The sequence below is a fragment of the Micromys minutus genome, assembly GCF_963924665.1.
Source record: "Micromys minutus genome assembly, chromosome: 14".
Lineage (NCBI taxonomy): Eukaryota > Metazoa > Chordata > Mammalia > Rodentia > Muridae > Micromys > Micromys minutus.
This window is the reverse complement of record NC_137983.1, coordinates 41,554,427-41,575,637: the sequence shown is the minus strand read 5'-3', so window position 1 is coordinate 41,575,637 and position 21,211 is coordinate 41,554,427. Positions and strand designations below refer to the sequence as shown.

General features: G+C 38.6%; 1 protein-coding gene across 1 annotated transcript in view; it reads left to right on the top strand.

Moving 5' to 3' along the window:
- LOC308429975 (uncharacterized protein) overlaps positions 1–21,202 on the top strand; it is a gene marked incomplete at both ends in the record, with an annotated part of 32,138 nt that extends 10,936 nt beyond the window's left edge. The window contains 7 exons of the mRNA XM_080929042.1: positions 700–736; positions 3,631–3,703; positions 6,434–6,527; positions 8,195–8,223; positions 8,321–8,393; positions 10,244–10,302; positions 21,065–21,202. Coding sequence (XP_080785168.1) covers positions 700–736; positions 3,631–3,703; positions 6,434–6,527; positions 8,195–8,223; positions 8,321–8,393; positions 10,244–10,302; positions 21,065–21,202 — 503 coding nt within the window. The remainder of the gene's footprint in view (positions 1–699; positions 737–3,630; positions 3,704–6,433; positions 6,528–8,194; positions 8,224–8,320; positions 8,394–10,243; positions 10,303–21,064) is intronic.
- Between the last annotated feature and the right edge of the window lie 9 nt (positions 21,203–21,211).

Sequence of the window (21,211 nt, the reverse complement as noted above, 5' to 3'; positions counted from 1 at the left end):
GACACACCTACTCCAACAAGGCCACACCCTCTAATATTGCCACTTCCTGTGTTAGCATATACAAACCATCACAGTAAGCTAGTACAAGCATCACACTGCTGACTCTTGAGGCTCTTCATTAGCATCTGGAAAGGCTTTGCAATGCCCTTCCTTTTGGTCTGCTTTTGTGTTTTGAATCTTTTCCCTGCAGGGTGCAGTGTCCACAGAAAAGTGTCATTGCATAGTGTATTCATCCTAACCCTGAAAACTGATTACCTGAATAATCTCTCTTCTGTTATAGCATACACAGTCTCTTATCTGATGTGATTAAGGGTGGTACAGCCATAGACTATATTTTCTTAATCCCCTACACTGTTAGTTCAGATATATCAGGTGGTTTTCTTGATGCCATTATTTTAGAATGTGACACCATTTTAAGTTAGTCTCACACTAGTCATCAGGATTATGATCACCGCACATAATAATTTACGTTTCATAAACTTATTTTTTCTTTCTACTCGTGTTCCACTAATACAACCGAGAGAAAGAATCTTAATGCATCCATTGTTCCACCAGCAGTATAATTCATAACTACTATGGGATGTCCATGGTCTGTTACCCAGTGAACGTCCTTCTTGCAGAACTTTCGAGTCATCAGGATTTTGAATATTTGATACTTTTCTTTCATTGGCTTAAAACCCATCTTATATTTTTCTTTAGCAGAACAAATAGATGCTGGAAATAACCCATTATCCAGGTGAGTCTTACACACTGGTAAAGTCGGTTTGTTATCTATGTATTGAGTACAAAGCATCTGGTCAGCATTCACACGTTACCGTTCAAATGCTGTTATTTATTCTAAGTCTCACAACAGAATACATTCAAGGTACAGGTCAGCTTCACTGTTTGTTTCCCAGTAAGTAGGCAGCTGCACCGGAGAGTTGCCCATTTATGCTTTGACTGACATCTTGCTTGACGAGGACCTGTGTATCTCATCCCCTCCCCCACCTGTCCCCCACTGAGAGCTAGACAAGGTCTATGTCAGATCAACCTCAGAAGCTGAAGTTGTAGATGAGTTCCTTTGAGAAGTACAGCCACACTGTAGGGAGCCGTTTGTGCGGCACCCAAACATGGCGCCGGCTTCCCACCGAGAGCTCAGCAAACAGAGCTGCTGCCCAGCCAAGAGACTTAATGCGCATGCGGCACATACGTCATTAGCCCGCTCTCGGGGCATACTATTGAGTTACTGGAGGGCGCACCAATCAGGTAGCGACACAAGTCTCCTAGGCATATATAGCAGTGCATTTCTTCCCCCAAGAGGAGAGGAAGACAGGAGAAGAGGAAGACAGAGAGAGAAAAACCACGTGGAGTGATGGCGGAGAGATACCGCGTGGAGAGAAGCCCGATAGGAGAGGTTGCGGGAGATCCCACGTGGAGAGAGACTCGGTAATAGTGATTTCGGGAGGTCCCGCGTGAACAGAGACTGGACAGAGAGATCGTTCTTGGGGGACTGTGCATGAGAGGCCGTCTAGACAGTAGAAATCGGTAGGGAGTCCCTGACTCAGAGACAAGTTTCCTGCTCATGAAGCCCCTGCTCAAAGTGCTGTTCAATAAAGGTTATCCGCAGAAGAAGCTGTTCGTTTTGTTGCACGCCTGTTCCTAGCGGCAGGAAGCGTGGGCGCGTGACACCACACCACAATTTTTCTGAGAATTTTGATAATTGCAATGTTAGTCAGTAACCTTGTCTTGAGTACCAACAGTTGTCTACATACTTAGGTGGACTTAGGGTCACAGGAACAAATTCAGGAGAGGATTTTCTACCCTGGAAATGAAGGATATCTGTGTACAGAGCATATGATCTATATTATATTTAATACCTTTTAAGAGGACATTTGGAAATTAATTTCCCTGATTACTAATTTTTTATTTTTGTTTTTCCTTTAAGCTTCTATATATACTTAGTAAAATGGCATTTTATTTTATCTACTCTTGGCTATTTTTTTTTGTTGTTGTTGTGATAATAACTTTTCTCTGTAAATCAACCTTTCTGGTTTCTCTCCTGTTTGTCCTGTTTGTAAAATTGCTGCCAGATAAATATTCTGTCTCCCTGCAGAGAAGATTTAAAAGCATTAAGAATTTCCAGAATCATAAGGAATTAAAGAACTAATCAAAATATACTTTTGTGCTTCATCCAGATGGAGAACTGAAAACTCAAAAGATATTAATGTGAATTCTCTGGATGGAAAAAACAGACAGACATGGCACAGATGACATTGGACTCATGGGCCTTAGTATTCAGGCCAATTGCCATTTTATGTTTGATTGCATAGATGGATATTTTAATAAAATAACTGGGAAGTGAGCCCGTTAATTCCACTGACAGAGGATAAGAGTAAAATTAAGATAGCGGAGGACAAGAATGGTGTTAACAGGGGGTGGGACCGGGAGGATATGGGGGGGGGCTGCGATCAGGATATAAAGTGAATAATAATAATAATAATAATAATAATAATAATAATAATAGTAATAATAATAATAATAATAGTAATAATAATAATAATAATAATAATAGAACACTGTTAACAAAGAGATGGCTTGGATAAAGTGAAGGACACTGGGTTCCACAGAATAGAGGTTTAAGAGAAAGGACTGCAATGCAGGCTCATTTGATAAGTTTGGTAAGAAGAAGAGAGGGATTAAGAACACAAGATATTGAGCGTTTATAGGCAGGCCTGTTGAAACGTTCCTGCCTATAAACATGAAACACGACAGGTTTGATAAAGATGCTGCTCGCTTGTTCACTTGTAGGAATTGAAAGACGTCAGCATTTCTGTTGAAAGTCAGTAGGATAATTTGAGCCAATGGGGTCAGTCTCTGAGGCAGTTAGACATAGATACAATTTATATCAACTCAGCCTACAAGATGCCTTAGGGCCCTTCAAGCATCAGGGCGTTAGAAGTTGAGGAACAAGGCGTACCTGTGGCCGATGCGGGTTTCTCCCTCTGGCTTTGCTGAACAGACTGGCGCCCCTCCTACCTGCATGGTAGGGCCATTTCCGGATCTCCTGGCGCTGTAGCCAATAAAACTCTGTTGGGTAGTTAGTAAAATGGGTAGTTGAAGCTCTCTCTGTACAGCTTGATGCTTTGAATGCATCTTTACTTAGGATTTTCCTGGGCTGGGGAATCTTAATTTTGGAGATTGCCCCTGAATCCTGTGGAAAGAGAAGTGGAACTTACGGGAAGGAAATAGTTCTAGAGGAGCCGGAGGAGCAGCGCGGCAGCAGGAAAGAGCTTTTACAGGAGTCTTTCCCCTCAGTTGTCTGCGCACTTTTGAACGTTCTTAAGCGCTTGATTATTTATGTAAATACGAGGAATGCAAGAGGGCTGGGAAATAATTGGAATTTAAAAAATTAAAGTATTCAGCCTTTTTGGGAAGGATGGTCTCGCTATTTATCCACACATAGAATTAGTGTTTAGTTTGGCCTTTGTACAGATTTGAGACTCCCCTTGATGTTTGAGTGGAGAGCCTTTGAGAGAGGGGTAAGAGGTCTAGTCAAGTTCACTCCAGCGAGGAAGCATCTTTTCATACGCAAGCAGCTGAACTTGAAGGGTACTGCGCTCACCCGTTCTTACTGCACACTTTGCTTTGCAGGGTCTCCAGCTGTCCTAGTCCCGAGACCCCCGTGCTTGCATTGAAGGAAGAGGAGAACAGTTGTGATACCAGGGTAAAATGCTCCTCTGGGGCGTTGCCTTCCTTAGCCCAAGTTTATTCTTAACGTTTGCTAGTGGTCTGGGTGCCATGTCAGTACATGAAAGGTAGTGAGCAGGAACAGGGTTGCGAGCCGCTGAAAACTTTCATCAAGTTGGTAAGCAATCAGAAGGAGTCGTAACTACTTTGATGTCATAGGCTAATGGTGTAAAAATACAGAGCCCAAGATAAATTGTTTTAAGTTCCCAATAATAGAGGGAATTTAAAATTTGGTCAGTGATTATTTGGATGAACATAATTTGCTGTGACTTTAAAATTATATTAACATTAATCTTTATAATACTCAAATAAATCCTTAATAGACTCAATTTTTTACAGTAGCCACCTTCCATGGTGCCTTTACTTCTAGTAGCATGGAAAATCTAGCAATTTCTTCTCTAGGGTACATTTTCATTGCATTTTAAGTTTGTCTTTCAAGTTTTCATGTTTCTTGTCTTTTTTTTTTGACACTTGGGAGGCATGCAGAGCTGTGGGGTGGGGTGCAGTGTTGTGATTTTTTGTTTTTAATTCATTTATGTGGTTATTCTACTTACTGCTTTATGTTGAACCATCCTTGAATTTCATGGATAAAAGCCAACTTGATCATGGTGGATAATATTTTTGATGTATTTGTATTTTCTGTTTGCAAGTATTGTACTGAGAATTTTTGAGTCTATGTTCATTGAGAATACTGGTTTATAATTTTCTTTTAAATTGTATCTTTATCTGGATTCACAGAAGAAGTTTGGGAGAACTTTGTTTTTTCTTCATTTTTTGAGTCATTTTAAGAAGGATTAACTATTTTTTAAAAGTTCCTTAGCTGTGTGGTGCGTTCTGATGAAGAGTCAAGTCCTCACGCAAGGGTGACTAGGGCCAGAAGGCAGGTGGACAGCAGCGCTACCGTGGGACTTAGTCTTTACCAGGACAGGCCCTCAGAGAGCCCAACATTTCACACATTTCAGAGTTATTTTTAGACATGTACCTGCTATGTCTTTTAGATTTCTTGCTTAGAAGTAAAACATCTTTAGAACGAAAGCTGCGTATTTGTAAAATATCTGAGGAGGAAGAAAAAGATAAGTTGTGAAATTGTGAATGTAATCTGGAAGGCCAGGCATCGGCGTTCAGAAAGGAGAGGTTCAAGGAAGAGCACAGATATGACATGGGAGACCGAAATTCACTTTGTGTTTTGATGCTCGACTAAGGGGGCACTGACTGAAGAGTCAAGTGCATTGAGTACACTTGTGGCACACATTCTTGTAGTTATAACTATGAATAACGAAAGCACGAAGAGGACACTGAGGAAGGAGGTGGAAAGAGCATGCGTTGAATGTAAGGAGAGTTGCACAGTGCTGTGAGCATAGTAGGGCAGCGCTGCGAGCACAGGAGGCGAAGGCTGAGGATCTGTCAGAGTCCCAGTTCTGTCACTCAGTGCCTTTGCAAAACAAAATAAAAACGTGTTAATGTCAAGAATGTTCCTGTCACTTTAAGGTGACATGATATGTGTAGCTTTTCCATGTATCTCATGAATAAATGTTGGGAATGGGTAAGACCTTCTGTGAAATGCAAATGATGTTACTCCACAAGAAAACCAATTCTGTCTTCATTCTGAGACTTAAGTGTTGAAGACCCTTCCTATAATCCACGGACAGTAAAATGATAGTAACATCAAGGATATATTTAAAAACTTACAAGGCATAGTTATATTTTTTACTTGGACTATGCCAGCCTTTAGTAACTCATTTATTTATATACCCTATAGGAATACGCCAACTTGGCACTTTTAAAGCCCTTCTGATAAATTTTTAAATATTTTGACCTTCAACACATCTGTTACTAAGTGTCTATCATGTGCTACGTAGACATTGTCTCTTCTAGATGAGGGGCTATGCTATTGTTTTACGACAGAAAAAACACACAGCAAACACATCTAGGCCACTGTGGGTACTTTATATTAGCAAAATTGTTTAGAAAGCCTCTGCTGAAATGACCTAGTTTCTAAAATCTTCTGTTTATATACAAATTACTATAAAAAATTAGCTTTCCAATCCCAAATATCCTCTAATTTTATTTTTTTATTACTCTGTCTGAAGTGTATGTGCATGTGAGTATGTGTGTGTGTGTGTGTGTGTGTGTGTGTGCACTCTCACAGATGTGCATATGTTACAGTGAGCATGTGGAGGTCGGAGGTCAGCTTTGCACAGTCATTTCTTCCTTCCCCATGTGTATGGGTTCTTTGGCTCAAACTCATTTGTCTATCTTCCTACCAAATGACTTTACTCACTAAAGGTATCTTGAAGACCCCAAACCAAGTACCTTAACACTGAAATAATTTCAGCCATCTGAATGTTTAAATCTCTACAGCTATAATATACCAACCATATTTATAAGACTATGTTCAAATACGCATAGTTTAAAAATGCTCCTTTCTTTTTGATGTGGAATCTAAGAGTTAGATGGTATGACAGTAGTTCCTCTTTGGAAATATGCACATGAGTAAGTATCTTGTCTCTGAATATTTTCCTGTGAGTTTTCATATCAGGTTCACAGAATTAATACCCATATAAAAGTTGCCACCTAAAATTGCAAGGATAGGTTTACTCTAGAGAAGGTTGCATGAGGTTTAGTTGGCTTTAAAAAGAAACAATTCACATTTCTTAAAGTGATTAAGGAAAATCTATGCAACTAATTTTTACATTAATTTTAACAGAGTAACTCAGAGACAGAGCCTCCTAACTGTGCTGGTAGTTCACCGGCAGCCATAGAAAGACTATCTGGAAACAGAGGAAAAAGAACTGTGGAAGGTATATGTCCCTCCTGGTCCGCTTCTCCCCTCAGGGTGACCAAGAACATTGTGCACTGGGCGGGACTGGAGAGAGTAAGGCTTAGCCGGGGTGGGTGGGTTAGACAGGATCTCTGTCTGTGTGCATGCTGGAGAAACAGCCTTCTCTGGAGACAGTTTTCGGTGAAACACCTCTCTCTGTGTGAGGGGAATAAGAGTATATAAACTTTGGGGAAAAAGAAGGGGCTTTCTGGGTGAGTGTACATCATTGGCTGGGGATGAGGTGCGGAGGAATGCTTCATTTGCATGGAGAGGAATTCCAGGCTCTTGCTGGACATGCCCTTATAAGCAGAGAGCAAGTTTAACCTGTAACCTTGCTACGTTACTACCTCATGGGTGACAGATATGGAGGTCACAAGGCTGTGTGCACTAGAACATGCAGGCCAAAAGCAGGGAGGAAGTAGTATTACTCCTGCAGGTCTCAGGACAAGATTTTCGGAGTTTGGAAATGTTTCATCCTCACTCATGCTTCTGACTCCCTTGGCCACACAGCCTTCTGACCCCACATCTCTCCATTTCTGTTTTATAAAGGTGTGCATGTGTTCGGGGGTGGGGGTTGGGGTGGGAGAGGGGATGCCATCACTGTAACCTGACTTTATGTTGGGAACAGTTTGGTATTGAACCAGAACCTGATTGGCAGTGATTTCTGCAAGACTTATCTGCTGCCTTAGAAATTGGATGGGGTAGAATTCCAGGAGGAGAAATAGGGCCCCAATGACCAATAATGGGACCAAGGAAGAGAAGAAGCGAAACTACTAGATGCTTTGGGTGCCATGGGGTAGGGGTATTGGGTGCATAGCTTGACCGGAGATCTCACTGGAGACCTTTGGGAACTTGTTTGTTTTGTTCCACCAGTCCTGAGTCACTGACATATAGAAGCAACATTTATTTCCCCGCAACAGTGCATGTGCCTTCCTGTTTAGCTGTTAGCAAGCCCAGAGCTCTCCAATTTTGTAAAACAACGCGGGGTAGGGAAGTCATCTGCTGCTGGATGGATTCGAGACTATCCATGGTGGAAGCCATAGTATGGTCAAGCTTGTCCTAGAAGTTGTTAGCCAGGTGTTGTGCTCTGAAAACACACAAACGTTTAAAGGTAACATTGTAGGTACATTTCTGGATTAGCATATGTATGGAATCATGTGGCATGACCAAATCAGCTAATAATGATTCTCTGCTCTGTGTTTGAGCAGGTAAAAGGCACCAGTCAATTTTATAAATCTGTTTGGACTGCATAATGAAACTGTGATATAAATCTCCACCCATGCCATATAAAAGGATGGCATGTAGTAATAAGTCATGGGGACCAGGAGGCCAAAGAGATTTATTGGCTATGCAGCAACATTCACATCTCAGCCAGTCTCTTGAGATGTTCCCATGCAGAGGGTTCAACATTTACATCATCTGTTTCAGTGTTTTTCCTTTAAGTCTGAAGACAATATTTTCAGGAGGTCTTCCCTGGTCAAATCTAATTTTTTATTAGCTTCGAAGGCTCCACAGCTTTTTGCCTCCTGTTGAAAAAAGAGAAAAACCTCTTCCCCGATACAACACATATCTTGACTTTTATTCTAAGGTGAACACATGACCGCTGCTGTTGTATTGACATTGAACATGCTTCTCTTTGTGTTTCAGCATGGGTTGAGAAAAATCCGTCTTCAAAGGTAATAAGCTTTTTATTTGATCATGAGTTATTGAATATGTATTATGCGATATAGACGTATAAAACATTTAAATACTTTGCTTTTAAAATCTATTTAGTCTGCCTCCGAAGTCAGAGAATCGGTTACAAACGAAGCAGTAGAAAGCGTAGAGCTGTTGCCGTCCATATCAGGTACAGTAGGAAGGACAGAGCTGTTGCCATCCATATCAGGTACAGTAGGAAGGACAGAGCTGTTGCCATCCATATCAGGTACAGTAGGAAGGACAGAGCTGTTGCCGTCCATATCAGGTACAGTAGAAAGGGTAGGGCTGTTGCCGTCCATATCAGGTACAGTAGAAAGGGTAGGGCTTTTGCCGTCCATATCAGGTACAGTAGAAAGGGTAGAGCTGTTGCCGTCCATATCAGGTACAGTAGAAAGGGTAGGGCTGTTGCCGTCCATATCAGGTACAGTAGACAGGGTAGGGCTTTTGCCATCCATATCAGGTACAGTAGAAAGGGTAGGGCTGTTGCCGTCCATATCAGGTACAGTAGAAAGGGTAGGGCTGTTGCCATCCATATCAGGCACACTTTGTAAAGTGAATCCTTTTGGATAGAAATAAAGAGTTTGAGAAGCTTGTGGACCTCACATCTTAATCCTATTTCCTCCCAAGTCGATGGTATGATTTGACGTAAATGATGTGTGAGTGCAAGCTCCTTAATACTAACTTGGACTAGTTGTTTCCACCATCGCACCTCAGTTCCTGTACTTCCAGTGTGAGATTTCTGTCATATGGGCTTAAAGAGGGTGATTATGATACCCATGAGATTTTTTTCCACAGTTAAAAAAATGATGTTTGGGGAACTGGGTACCATGCTGCACACTGTAAACTCAGACATCCTTGAGAACCAGACTAGGTGTTCATTTTGCTTAGGAAGTTTTGGACCAGTGTGTGCACAAAGTAGCATATTGTTTCTTAAAACTCAAGAAAATCAATTTCATTTTCACTCAGACATCCAGTCAACTTGCTGTCTGGAGTGTGTGTGTGTGTGTGTGTGTGTGTGTGTGTGTGTGTATACACTTTCCTATCAGTTGAACCAGTACTGTTAATCAGTCATATATCCTATCTGTAACCACAAATCAGTTATAACCATTTTATTATTACACAATTGACTTTATGTTTCAAAGCCAAAGAAACTTGTAAGTGTCCTGGCTTCACTTCCTTTTATTTTTCCCCTTTGTGTTTCCCTTAGAAAGTTCTGTATTTTTCCCACCTTACATGTTAATTTTTGAATTACCCATTAACTCTAGAAAATCCCTTACTAATATTTAATTTCCATTCTGCAAAACTTCATGCCATTTTCTATCAGGACACAAAAATAATTATTGCATCAAAATCAAGAAAACTGACTATACAGGTATGATGTGAAAGATTGACAGCTCTAGTGCAGGAGTGGGAGAGACATGGGAAGAAATAATTTACAGTTACACTGACAAGTCACTGAAGTATTGAAGTAGCCAGAGAAAAAGTACAACCAGGGAAGACTTTATGCATTAGTTTGAGTTTTGAAGGAAGACATCTGTCAGATGGTAGGTGAAAACAATTTTGCATGTCAGAAACCATGTGATCACAGATGAAAATGTAAGGCTTAACTGTTACTTTGTGATCGAAATGGTTAGCTGATTGTTTAAAATGTAACATTATAAGATACAACTTAATACACCTTATGAATTTATTTGTTGCTTTAGTACTTGAAAATTTATTTCTGGAAGCTCTCTTCATTTTGTTTGAGTAGGTGGATTTATGTGCATATCTTTAGGATGCTCTTATGTGTTGAGCATGGTGCTTACATTTGAGTAAATGATGACAGGTTAGGTAGCTGGAGAGATGCAGCTCCTTAGATACTTAGTTGAAATTCTTAATCTGAAAGTAACAACAACATGCTATTTTTAGCTAATTTAAACATGCATGTTATTATACAGTCTATTGCTCTATATGAATCAAGTCAGTTAATAAAATGAATGTATTTGCCAACAGAACCAGAGTTAGAATTGATGTCAGTAGAAGATGTGTCTGATGAACATGAAAATGACCAGCCGTTGGTATGAAAATATTTAATTTTAAATATCACATAATATTCTTTTCTTTTGTTTAGTAGTATGGCATGATCCTTGGAAAGTTATAGTTTAGATTACTTGATAAAATCAATAGATTCTAGTTGATAGATAACTCAATATTTAATGTTTAAAACATTTTTACCTTGTTATAAAATGTAACATAGTGAGTTCCAGGACAGCCAGATTCGCACAGCCAGATTCTCAGAACAAAAACAAAACAACAAAACCCCAAACTTTAGAATATCCTTAAACTCCATAATATTTATTGTTAAACTTGAAAAATTATTTGTTACTTGAGAATTTCATATGTTTTGATCATATTCTTTGCCTCTCACCCAGCCCCTTTCAGATCCTCTCCAATTCCCTATCCACATAACTTTATGTATTCCTTCCCCCACTTTAACAATGTATTTACTATGTTCAATAGAGAAGGAAGAACTGAAAGTTAGATTCATAAATAACTTGGAGCAGCTGTGTAGACAAAACCAGATGGATATACGTTACAAGCATCTTATGTTTACATCACAGTATAACAGATTTTTCAGTCACTACTAGAAGCGTCATTTTACAGCCTTGTGTGCATTCAGATTATTTGGAGGCACACACAAATTTTAAGTTATGCTAAATTGGGAAACCACACATTAAAAGTTGGTTTTGATGGGTTCAGATTAATGTTGGCTATCATTTTCAAAGTTTTTTTTTCTTCTGCCTGCTAGGAAAAATTGTAGGGAGTTAGAGAAAAGAATTAGAGATTCTCCTCCTAAAGCCAACTAAATGAGGCTGAGTACTTCTCTGTTGTCAATAAGTATAGAGAAGCAGGAAAAGTTTTGTTAATTTGACTCGTCTATTCTCAAATTCTCTTGATAGCTGGGCAGCACAATACTTACCTCCAGTACTCAGGAATTAATGCATCTTCGTTTTAAATACGAGCCTTTACCAATGCCAGGTACATAGCCATCTCTTGCGCCCACCCCCGAAGTCCAGTTTCTCTGTATATTTTCTAGACTCCCAAGGAATTATCTTTACCTGAGTGTTCACAACCATTTATTGTATTGTTTAGTTGTTCCTTAAAAAAAGCATCAAATACACCACGCTACCCAAATATCCATTGGAGTGTGGCAGACTTTCCAGGAGCTACATCCAGAGAAACAGCCCCTCTCCCCACATCTTATAGCTCCAAGGCTAGGGGTGGGACTCTGCCAACTTCCCTCTCTATGCTGGGGATTTGGTCTGGCTTGGGCTTGCCCAGTCTTGTGAGTGCTGTGAATTCACAGCTTCCCACATGGTGCCCCAAAGACACTTTCCTTGTGCTCACCCACCTCTTCTATAATGATTCTTGAGTCTTGGAAGGAGGTGAGTGGGATATATAGTATATTTAGGGATGAGTATTCTGCAGCCTCTGACATTTTTGTATGTGGCCTCTGTATTTATCAGCATCTACCACAAATAGAAGCTTCTTGGATGAGAACTAAGAGAAGCATTAATTTATAGGCTTACCACCAAGCCTTTAGAAGTAAGTTTAATTTCCATATCCATTTGGCAACATGATAATAGTAGACTCTCTGTAGTGCCTGTAGTTTGTATAGCCATGAGTTCTTCACCTGATAATAGTTCTAGGTATGGATTTAATGTTTTGGAGAAAAACATAAATTCAAGCAGAAGCTGGTTGGTTGCTCTCATGTTTGTGCCATGTATTGCCAGGCCAGCCATTATTGTAGGTTCACATTTGGGTAATTGATTTTTCTTTCTCTTGGCATGCATCTTACAGAGCAGTGACAATTAGCTAATAGGGACTAAGCTTCTGGATCAGTACTAGTGTGGTTTCTTTATGCTCTAGAACTCAAGTATATGGTGTCTTCAGTACTTGATAGGGTCTTACCTTCAAGTTTCCAAGAGCATGTCTGTATTGTTTGGAATCCGTGGGGCATCACTGACCAACAGTTTCAAAATAACCAGCTCTTGGCACTAGGCTTTTCATTAGTTAGTCTCTGGAGTCTAGTAGGGGTATTGTTGCCTTGTTATAGGTCAGTCCATCTGTTTGTCTGTCTGTCTGTCTGTTTATCTATCTATCTATCTATCTATCTATCTATCTATCTATCTATCTATCTATCTATATATCTATCTATCTATCTATCTATCCATTGCCATAATCTATTAATCTATCCATCCATTTGGAAGCTTTCCCTCAGAATATTAGGTCTTATTTTGAGGTCCATTTGGAATTAAATTTTGTACAGGATGAGAGACAGGGTCGACTTTCATTCTTCTACACACATTTATTTGGTTTGACTAGCATCAAATGTTGAAGATACTGTCTTTTCTCCAATAGTACTGTTGATATTTTTGTTAAAAATCATGTGATTGTAAGAATGTGGGCATTTGTGTTGGTTCTCAGTTCTCTTCAGTCGATCAATGAGTTTGTTTCTATTCCAGTAATATTCTGTTTTTTTATTATTATAACTTTTTTATTATTATATTTTACTAGAGGTTAAAATCTGGGATGATGCTACCTCCCATGATCTGCTATTTTTCGAATAAGATGGTTTTGCCCATACTGCTTTTTTTTTTGTATTTCTATATGAAATTTAAAATTAGTTTATCATTTTTGGCAAAGAATTGTGTTAGAATACAGAGAGGGTTTTTGTTCAATCTATAGACTGCTTATGGTAGGATGGTGATTTTCACAGAATCAATCCTTCTAATCCACGAGCATGGATTTCTATCTTCTATCTTCTAGTTTCCTATTAAAAATTATTTTTTATGTAATTTAAAGTTTTTATTGTACAAGTATTTTCTTTACTCAGTTAAACTTATTCATACATGTATGTATTCATATACACTGCTATAAATAGTATAATTTCCTTGATTAATTTTTATTTTTAAAACTACATCCTTTCCCCTTCCCCCTTTTTCCTTCAAGCCCTCTCACACATCCCCTCCTTGCTTTCCTTCATATTCATATAATTTCCTTTCTTTATTTCTCAGCTTATCATATAAATGAAGACTTTTTTAATTTTAAGATTTTGTATCCTGTCTTTACAGAACACACTTATCAGCTGTAACAATTTTCTTGTGGGGCCTCTGGGTTCCTTAGATGATGGTTAAAATAACACTGTCTGAAAACGAGGAAATGCTCCCTCCTTTTTTTTAAACTTTATTTTAAAAAACAAAGATAAAAGAAAAAAATTTTAAACATTTTTGCATAAATGTATACAAATACAATTGTGTCAGTGCTTGGCTTTTTCTTTTCTTTTTTTTTTTTAAGGTTTGATACTCTGAATTAAGGTCTTACTAGTTACAATGAGAAAAAGTACTTGTAAAACAGGATGTAACCCGGAATTTGTCAACGTTTTCTTGGTGTGTAAGGATTGAGCATAACGGATTTTTTTTTGTTTGTTTTGTTTTCTTTTTTTCTTGAACTTCACACAGTCTGTGAGTTGTTTCTGGGGCAGTCCGAGCCTCTGGGGTTAGCATCCCACTATCAGTGACTGCATATTATGTCTGTTCTTTTGTGACTGGGTTATCTCACTCAGGATGATATTCTCGAGATGCAACCATTTTCTTAAGAATTTGGTTAAGTCATTGTTTCTGATAGCTGAGTAGTACTTCATTGTGTAAATATACCACAATTTTTGTATCCATTCATCTACTGAAGGACATCTGGGTTCTTTCCAGCTTCTGGCTATTATAAATAGAGCTGCTATGAACATTGTGGTGCACGTGTCTTTGTTGTATATTGGAGTGTCTCTCGGGTATATGCCCAAAAGTGGAATAGCTGGATCTTCAGGTAGTACTATGTCCAAATTTCTGAAGAATCGCCAGACTGATTTCTAGAGTGGTTGTATCAGTTTACAACCTCACCAACAGTGGAGAAGTGTTCCTCTTTCTCTACAACCATGCCAGCATCTGCTGTCATGTGAGTTTTGGATCTTGGTCAATCTGACTGGTGTGAGGTGGAATCTCAGGGTTGTTTTGATTTGCATTTCCCTGATGGCTAAGGATGTCGAGCACTTCCTTAGATGTTTCTCATCCATTCGATATTCCTCAATTGAGAACGTTTTGTTTAGCTCTGTACCCCATTTTTTAATAGGGTTGTTTGATTCTCTGGTGTCTAGTTTTTGAGTTCTTTGTATACCTTGGATATTAGGCCTCTATCTGATGTGGGGTTGGTAAGGATCTTTTCCCATTCTGTTGGCTGCTATTTTGTTTTCTTGACAATGTCCTTAGCTTTACAGAAACTTTGCAATCTCATTAAGTCCCATTTGTTAATCTTTGACCTTAGAGCTTGAGCCATTGGTGGTTTTTTCAGAAAATTTTCTGCTGTGCCTATGTGTTCTAAGGTTTTCTCTACTTTCTCATCTAATAGTTTCAGTGTATCTGATTTAATGTGGAGATCTTTGATCCACTTACACTTGAGCTTTGTACAAGGAGATAAGAAAGGATCTATTTTCATTCTTTTGCATGCTGAGTGCCAGTTGGACCACCACCATTTGTTGAATAGGCTGTCCTTTTTCCATTGAATGCTTACAGCTTCTTAGTCAAAAATCAGGTGACCATATAAGTGAGGGCTCATTTCTGGATCTTCTATTCTATTCCATTGATCCACATGCCTATTTCTGTACCAGTACCATGCAGTTTTCAGCACAATTGCCTTGTAATGTAGCTTGAGGTCAGGGATAGTGATTCCCGCAGATGTCTTCTTGTTGTTGAGAATGGATTTCGCTATTCTAGGTCTTTTGTTATTCCAGATGAAATTGCACATTGATCTTTCCAACTTAATGAAGAACTGGGTTGGAATTTTGATGGGGATTGCATTTAATCTGTAGATTGCTTTTGGTAGGATGGCCATTTTTAAAATGTTGATCTTTCTGATCCATGAGCATGGAGATCTTTCCATTTTCTGAGATCTTCCTCGATTTACTTCTTTAGAGGTTTGAAGTTCTTGTCATACAGGTCCTTCACTACCTTAGTTAGAGTCACACCAAGGTATTTCATAGTTTTTGTGACTATTGTGAAGGGTATCTTTTCTCTAATTTCTTTCTCCACATGTTTGTCCTTGCAGTATAGAAAGGCTACTGATTGGTTTGAGTTAATTTTGTATCCAGCCACTTTGCTGAACTTGTTTATCAGCTGTAGGAGTTCTCTGGTGGAATTTTTGGGGTCACTTAAGTACACTATCATGTCATCTGCAAAGAGTGATGTTTTTACCTCTTCCTTTCCGATTTGTATCCCCTTGATCTCCTTTTGCTGTCTAATTGCTCCAGCCAGGACTTCCAGTACTGTGTTGAATAGGTAGGGGGAGAGTGGGCAACCTTGTCGAGTCCCTGATTTTAGTGGGATCGCTTCAAGTTTCCCACCGTTAGGTTTGATGCTGGCTGTTGGTTTGCAGTATATTGCTTTTATTATGTTTAGGTATGGACCTTGGATTCCTGTTCTTTCCAGGACTTTTAACATGAAGAGGTGTTGAATTTTGTCAAATGCTTTCTCAGCATCTAGTGAGATGACCATGTGATTTTTTTTTTTTTTTGAGTTTGTTTATATGGTGGATTACATTGATGGATTTCCTTATATTAAACCATCCCTGCATCCCAGGGATGAAGCCTACTTGGTCATGATGAATGATCGTTTTGATGTGTTCTTGGATTCGGTTTGCAAGATTTTGTTGAGTATTTTTGCATCAGTGTTCATAAGTGAGATTGGTCTGAACTTCTCTTTCCTTGTAAGGTCTTTGTGTGGTTTAGGAATGAGGGTTATTGTAGCCTCAAAAAATGAGTTAGGTAGTATTCCATCTGATTCTATCTTGTGGAATATTTTGGAGAGTATTGGTGTTATGTCCATAATAAATGTCTGATAAAATTCTACACTGAATCTGTCTGGACCTGGGCTTTTTTTGGTCGGGAGGCTTTTGATGACTTCTTCTATTTCTTTAGGTGTTATGGGATTATTTAGATGGTTTACCTGGTCCTGGTTTAATTTTAGGATCTTGTATCTGTTTAGGAATTCATCCATTTCTTCCAGATTTTCTAACTTTTTGGTTATAGGCTTTTGTAGTAAGATCTGATGATTTCTTGAATTTCCTCAGTTTCAGTTGTTATGTCTTTACTTTCCTTTCTGATTTTGTTAATTTGTATACTCTCTCTTTGCCCTCTAGTTAGTCTGGCTAGGGGTTTATCAATCTTGTTGATTTTCTCAAAGAACCAGTTCTTGGTTTTGTTGATTCTTTCAGTAGTTCTTTTTGTTTCTATTTGGTCTATTTCTGCCCTAATTTTGATTATTTCTTGCCATCTACTCCTCTTGGGTGTATCTGCTTCCTTTTGTTCTAGAGCTTTTAGCTGTGCTGTCAGGTTGCTGATGTGAGCTCTCTCCAGTTTCCTTTTGGAAGTACTTAGGGCTATGAGTTTTCCTCTCAGTACTGCTTTCATTGCATTCCATAGGTTTGGGTATTTGTGTTTTCGTTTTCATTGAATTCTAGAAAATCCTTAATTTCTTTCTTTATTTCTTCTTTGACCCTGCTATAGTTTTACAGAGCATTGTTTAGTTTCCATGTGTATGTGGGCTTCTTGTTGTCTTTGTTGTTGTTAAAGACCAGCCTTAGACCATGGTGATCTGAGAGGATGCATGGAAGTATTTCAATCTTCTTATATCGATTGAGGCTTGTTCTGTGTCCAATTATGTGGTCAATTTTCGAGAAGGTGCCATGGGGTGCTGAGAAGAAGGTGTATTCTTTTACTTTAGGATGATATGTTCTCTAGATATCTATTAATTCCAGTTGGTTCATAGTCTCTGCTAGTTTTACAGTGTCCTTGTTCAGTTTCTGTTTCCATGATCTGTTCATTGTAGAGAGTGGGTTATTAAAGTCTCCCAGTATTATTGCTTGGGATGAAATGTATTTTTTGAGCTTTAGTAGGGTTTCTTTTATGAAAGTGGGTGCTTTTGTATTTGGAGCATATATGTTAAGGATTGAGAGTTCCTCCTGACAGATTTCCCCTGTAATGAGTAAAAAATGTCCTTCCTTATCTTTTTTGATAACTTTTGTTTGGAAATTTACTTTATTCGATATTAGAATAGCCACTCCAGCTTGCCTCTTGGGGCTGTTTGCTTGGAAGTTTTTTTCCCCCAACCTTTTACTCTGAGATAGTGTCTGTCTTTGTCTCTGAGATGAGTTTCCTGTATGCAGCAAAATGCTGGATTTTGTTTATGTATCCAGTCTGATAGCCTATGTCTTTTTATTGGGGAGTTGAGTCCATTTATATTAATAGATATCAAGAAATAGTGGTTTCTGTTTCCTGCTATTATTGCTTTTGTAGGTTGAGTTGTGTCTGTGTCTCTTTCAAATTTTTTTTTTTTTTGTTTTCTTTCTTAGGAGTTTTCTTGTTTTTACTAGGATGTAGTTCCACTCATTGTATTGGGATTTCCACCTATAATTCGTTGTAGTGCTGGGTTTGTGGTCAGATATTGTGTAAATTTAGATTTGTCTTGAAATATCTTCTTTTCTCCATCTATTGTAATTGATAGTTTTGCTGGGTATAGCAGCTTGGGCTGGCACTTGTGCTCTCTTAGGGTCTGCATGATGTCTGTCCAGGCTTTTCTAGCTTTCATAGTCTCTGTTGAGAAATCGGGTGTGATTCTAATTGGTCTGCCTTTATATGTTACCTGACCTTTTTCCCTTACTGCTTTTAGTATTCTTTCTTTACTTTGGGCACTTGATGTTTTAACTATTATGTGTTGGGAGGTATTTCTTTTCTGGTCCAACCTATTTGAAGTTCTGAAGGCCTTTTTTATGCTCGTGGTCATCTCATTCTTAAGGGTAGGGAAGTTTTTTTCTACAATTTTGTTGAAGATATTTACTGTGCCTCTTAGTTGATATTCTTCTCCCTCTTCTATTCCTATTATCCTTAGGTTTGGTCTTCTCATTGTGTCCTGGATCTCCTGGACATTTTGGGTTAGGAGCTTTTTGGTTTTTGCATCTTCCCTGCCTGTTTTGTCTATGTTTTCAATGTTGTCTTCAGCTCCCGAGATTCTCTCTTCCACCTCTTGTAGTCTGTTGGAAATGCTTGCATCTGTGACTCCTGATTTCTTTTTAGGTGTTCTACCTCTAAGGTTGTCTCTTTCAGTGTTTTCTTTACTGTGTCCATTTCTGTTTTAAATTCCTTCTTCTATTCCATCTTTTTGTTTCTGTTTTCCTCTCGTTCTTTGAGTTCTTTGAGTGTTTTTCTTGTTTCCTCTTTAAAAGCTTCGATTCTTTTTGCTTTTCCTCCCGTTCTTGTTTAAGGATCTCTGTCATCATCGTGAGATATGACTTTAGGTCTGTGTCTTCTTTTTCTGGAGTGTTTGGCATTCCAATGTTTGCTGTGATGGGAGACCTGGGTACTGGTGTTGCCTGGTTGTCTTGGTTTTCGGATATGGTCTTTCGCTTATCTCTTGCCATCTTGTTGTCAGTGATATGTTCTTGCCTTTTCCTTGTACCTGGTCTGTGTCCCTGGATCTCCACTGGTCTAGGTGGCGGATGGTCTGTTCCCTGTTGTGCACCCCAAAGCCACCGGGTGGGAACAGAGGTCCCAATGCTGGGTTCCTGGTTTCTGGATCAGGCATGGCAGGGGTGCGCTTTCTGTGTGCACTTGGCAGAGATCTCTCTGCCCCCTGGCTGCTCAGATCTCCTTCTCACCAGGCCTTAACCTTTGGGAACTCGAAATGCTCCCTTTTAAACTTAAATTTAAAACCGTTTCTAGAACTTCTTAGATGAGTTTACAACATTTATATTATCTCACTGTCAGGATTAAAGGAAGAAAGGCCAAAGCTAGCAGGTGACCCTGTAGGTGGCCAGCTGTTTTTGCATGGTCTTTGATGGGTGATCTCTGAGAGGCAAGGCCTCAAGAGACTTCATCCCAGGTTGGTTTCTTGCAGCTGATATTCTTTACCTTTCACTATTACATAGTCCAAGGATTCCTTGGCATTACCTCACCCTATTGAACTGATTTCCTGCAGATCAACATAAAGATGAACTTTTATAAATTAATACTGTTGAGACGAATTAATGATTTTATAGAATTTTTTATTTAATTTAAATAATCTTAGGGAGAAAGCTTTAAGAGATAGTTTTAGTTGTTTTGCTAGAAATGTATAATAAATTTAGAACCAAAAACAGAATGTGTACCCTCCTCATAAATAGTAAATAAAGACTGCATAATAAGAAATATGATGAGTTTTCATAATTACACTAAAAGGAGATATAGGCTCAGGAAAAATTTGTGTTCAAGGAAGAACATTTAAGTCCAAGGATGGATGCCACAGGTGTGCACTATTATAAGGCAAGGCCATGTGGAAACTGTTGCTTTGAACTTATAATGAGCTTACAGAATGAAACACTGCTTTGAACTTGTTATTGATATCTATCTTGTTATTGATGTAACATTTTATCTATGAGGCAATTATTTCTTACATAGAGAACTTTTTTCCAAAAAATGATACAAATCTGAAAGCAATAAAAAAAAAGGGGGGGGTGTAGCCATTCTCTGCTTCATCCAGTGTGTGTGTGTGTGTGTTGCTTCATCCAGTGTGTGTGTGTGTGTGTGTGTGTGTGTGTGTGTGTGTGTGGTTTATGGGAGTGACTTATTTTCTTTGCTTTCTTTTCTCACCCTGAGCCTCTCACCTGACCAGTGAGAGACTTCTGGCTGACTTGAGAAAGAAAGGAGAACTAACAATTAAATCCTTTCATAATCCCCCCAGTACTCATTAAAACACAGAGTTGAAGTTTCTCAGCACTTACTCAAGCGGAATGAATCAAGTTCCCCTGGTGCTTATTCAGGCTCAGAAGTGAAGAGAAAAGAGGCTGGTGGTTTTCCATCACAGAATAAGCAAAAGATGGTTAAGTTTCCTGAAGCCATCAGCTTCTAGCCCCCAGTATAGTTAGAGTTTCAAGGCCAGGGATATCAGCCTCTTGGCTTTCACCCAACTTTGTGTTCCACCTCAGCTCAGAACCCCAAAAGGCCGGGGCAGCCCCTGTCATTTCACCTTTCCTTCTACTCTACCAGCGTGCCCTGTGTCCCTCATAACTCCTCTCATGTTCATGCCTTTTCTTCTTTAATTTTATTGTTGTGTTCATACATGTGCATATACATGTATATGGACAAACACATACACATACCCTTATGCTGTGTAGTCTTTCTAAGGCTGGCTACCAGTTTTGGAATTTCTTCATTATGAAAGAGTTGCATATTACATCTGATATTTCATGCTATTGTTTAAATAGAATACAAATAAACATTTTCTAAGTTATCATTTATTTAAGTAGTTTTCTTCCAGTCAACATTTTATATAAAAAACAGATTTGGTTTAAGAATTGTTTACCCATACCAAACAGCCTTTTCAGTGTTTTGTTTATGCCCGAATAAGCTAGGAAATATTTTCTTCTGCTTCTAAGACATTTCTGTCAACGGAGAAGTAGTCTAAATGTTAAATGTTCTGCTATAGCAAGTGCTTTTATTTTTAATAAATTAGTCCAATCTGTATTTTTGAGAATTATCCTTTTTGTGGGACTATAAAATAGTGCTAGGTAGTTAGAGATTAATTCATATTAAAAATGTGCTGTCTAACCACTATTGTGTATATGCATTTGTTTCTTCTGTCCTTCCATAATCTGTTTATATAGTTAACAGCCATATGATGGAAAAATATTACATTTATATAAAGAGCATGTAGGCAGCTAGGAAATATTTCTGTAACTTATTATTGATACTTATTTTAACAGAGCAAATTGGAGCATCTTCCACAGAAAAAAGTTGGCCATTTATCTGGTGCAGCATATAAAACGGGAAAAATTAATATAAATGTACAAATGAGAGGTAGGAATAGCCTTTTATTAATAATTTATGCATTCATTTATTGATCCAAAACA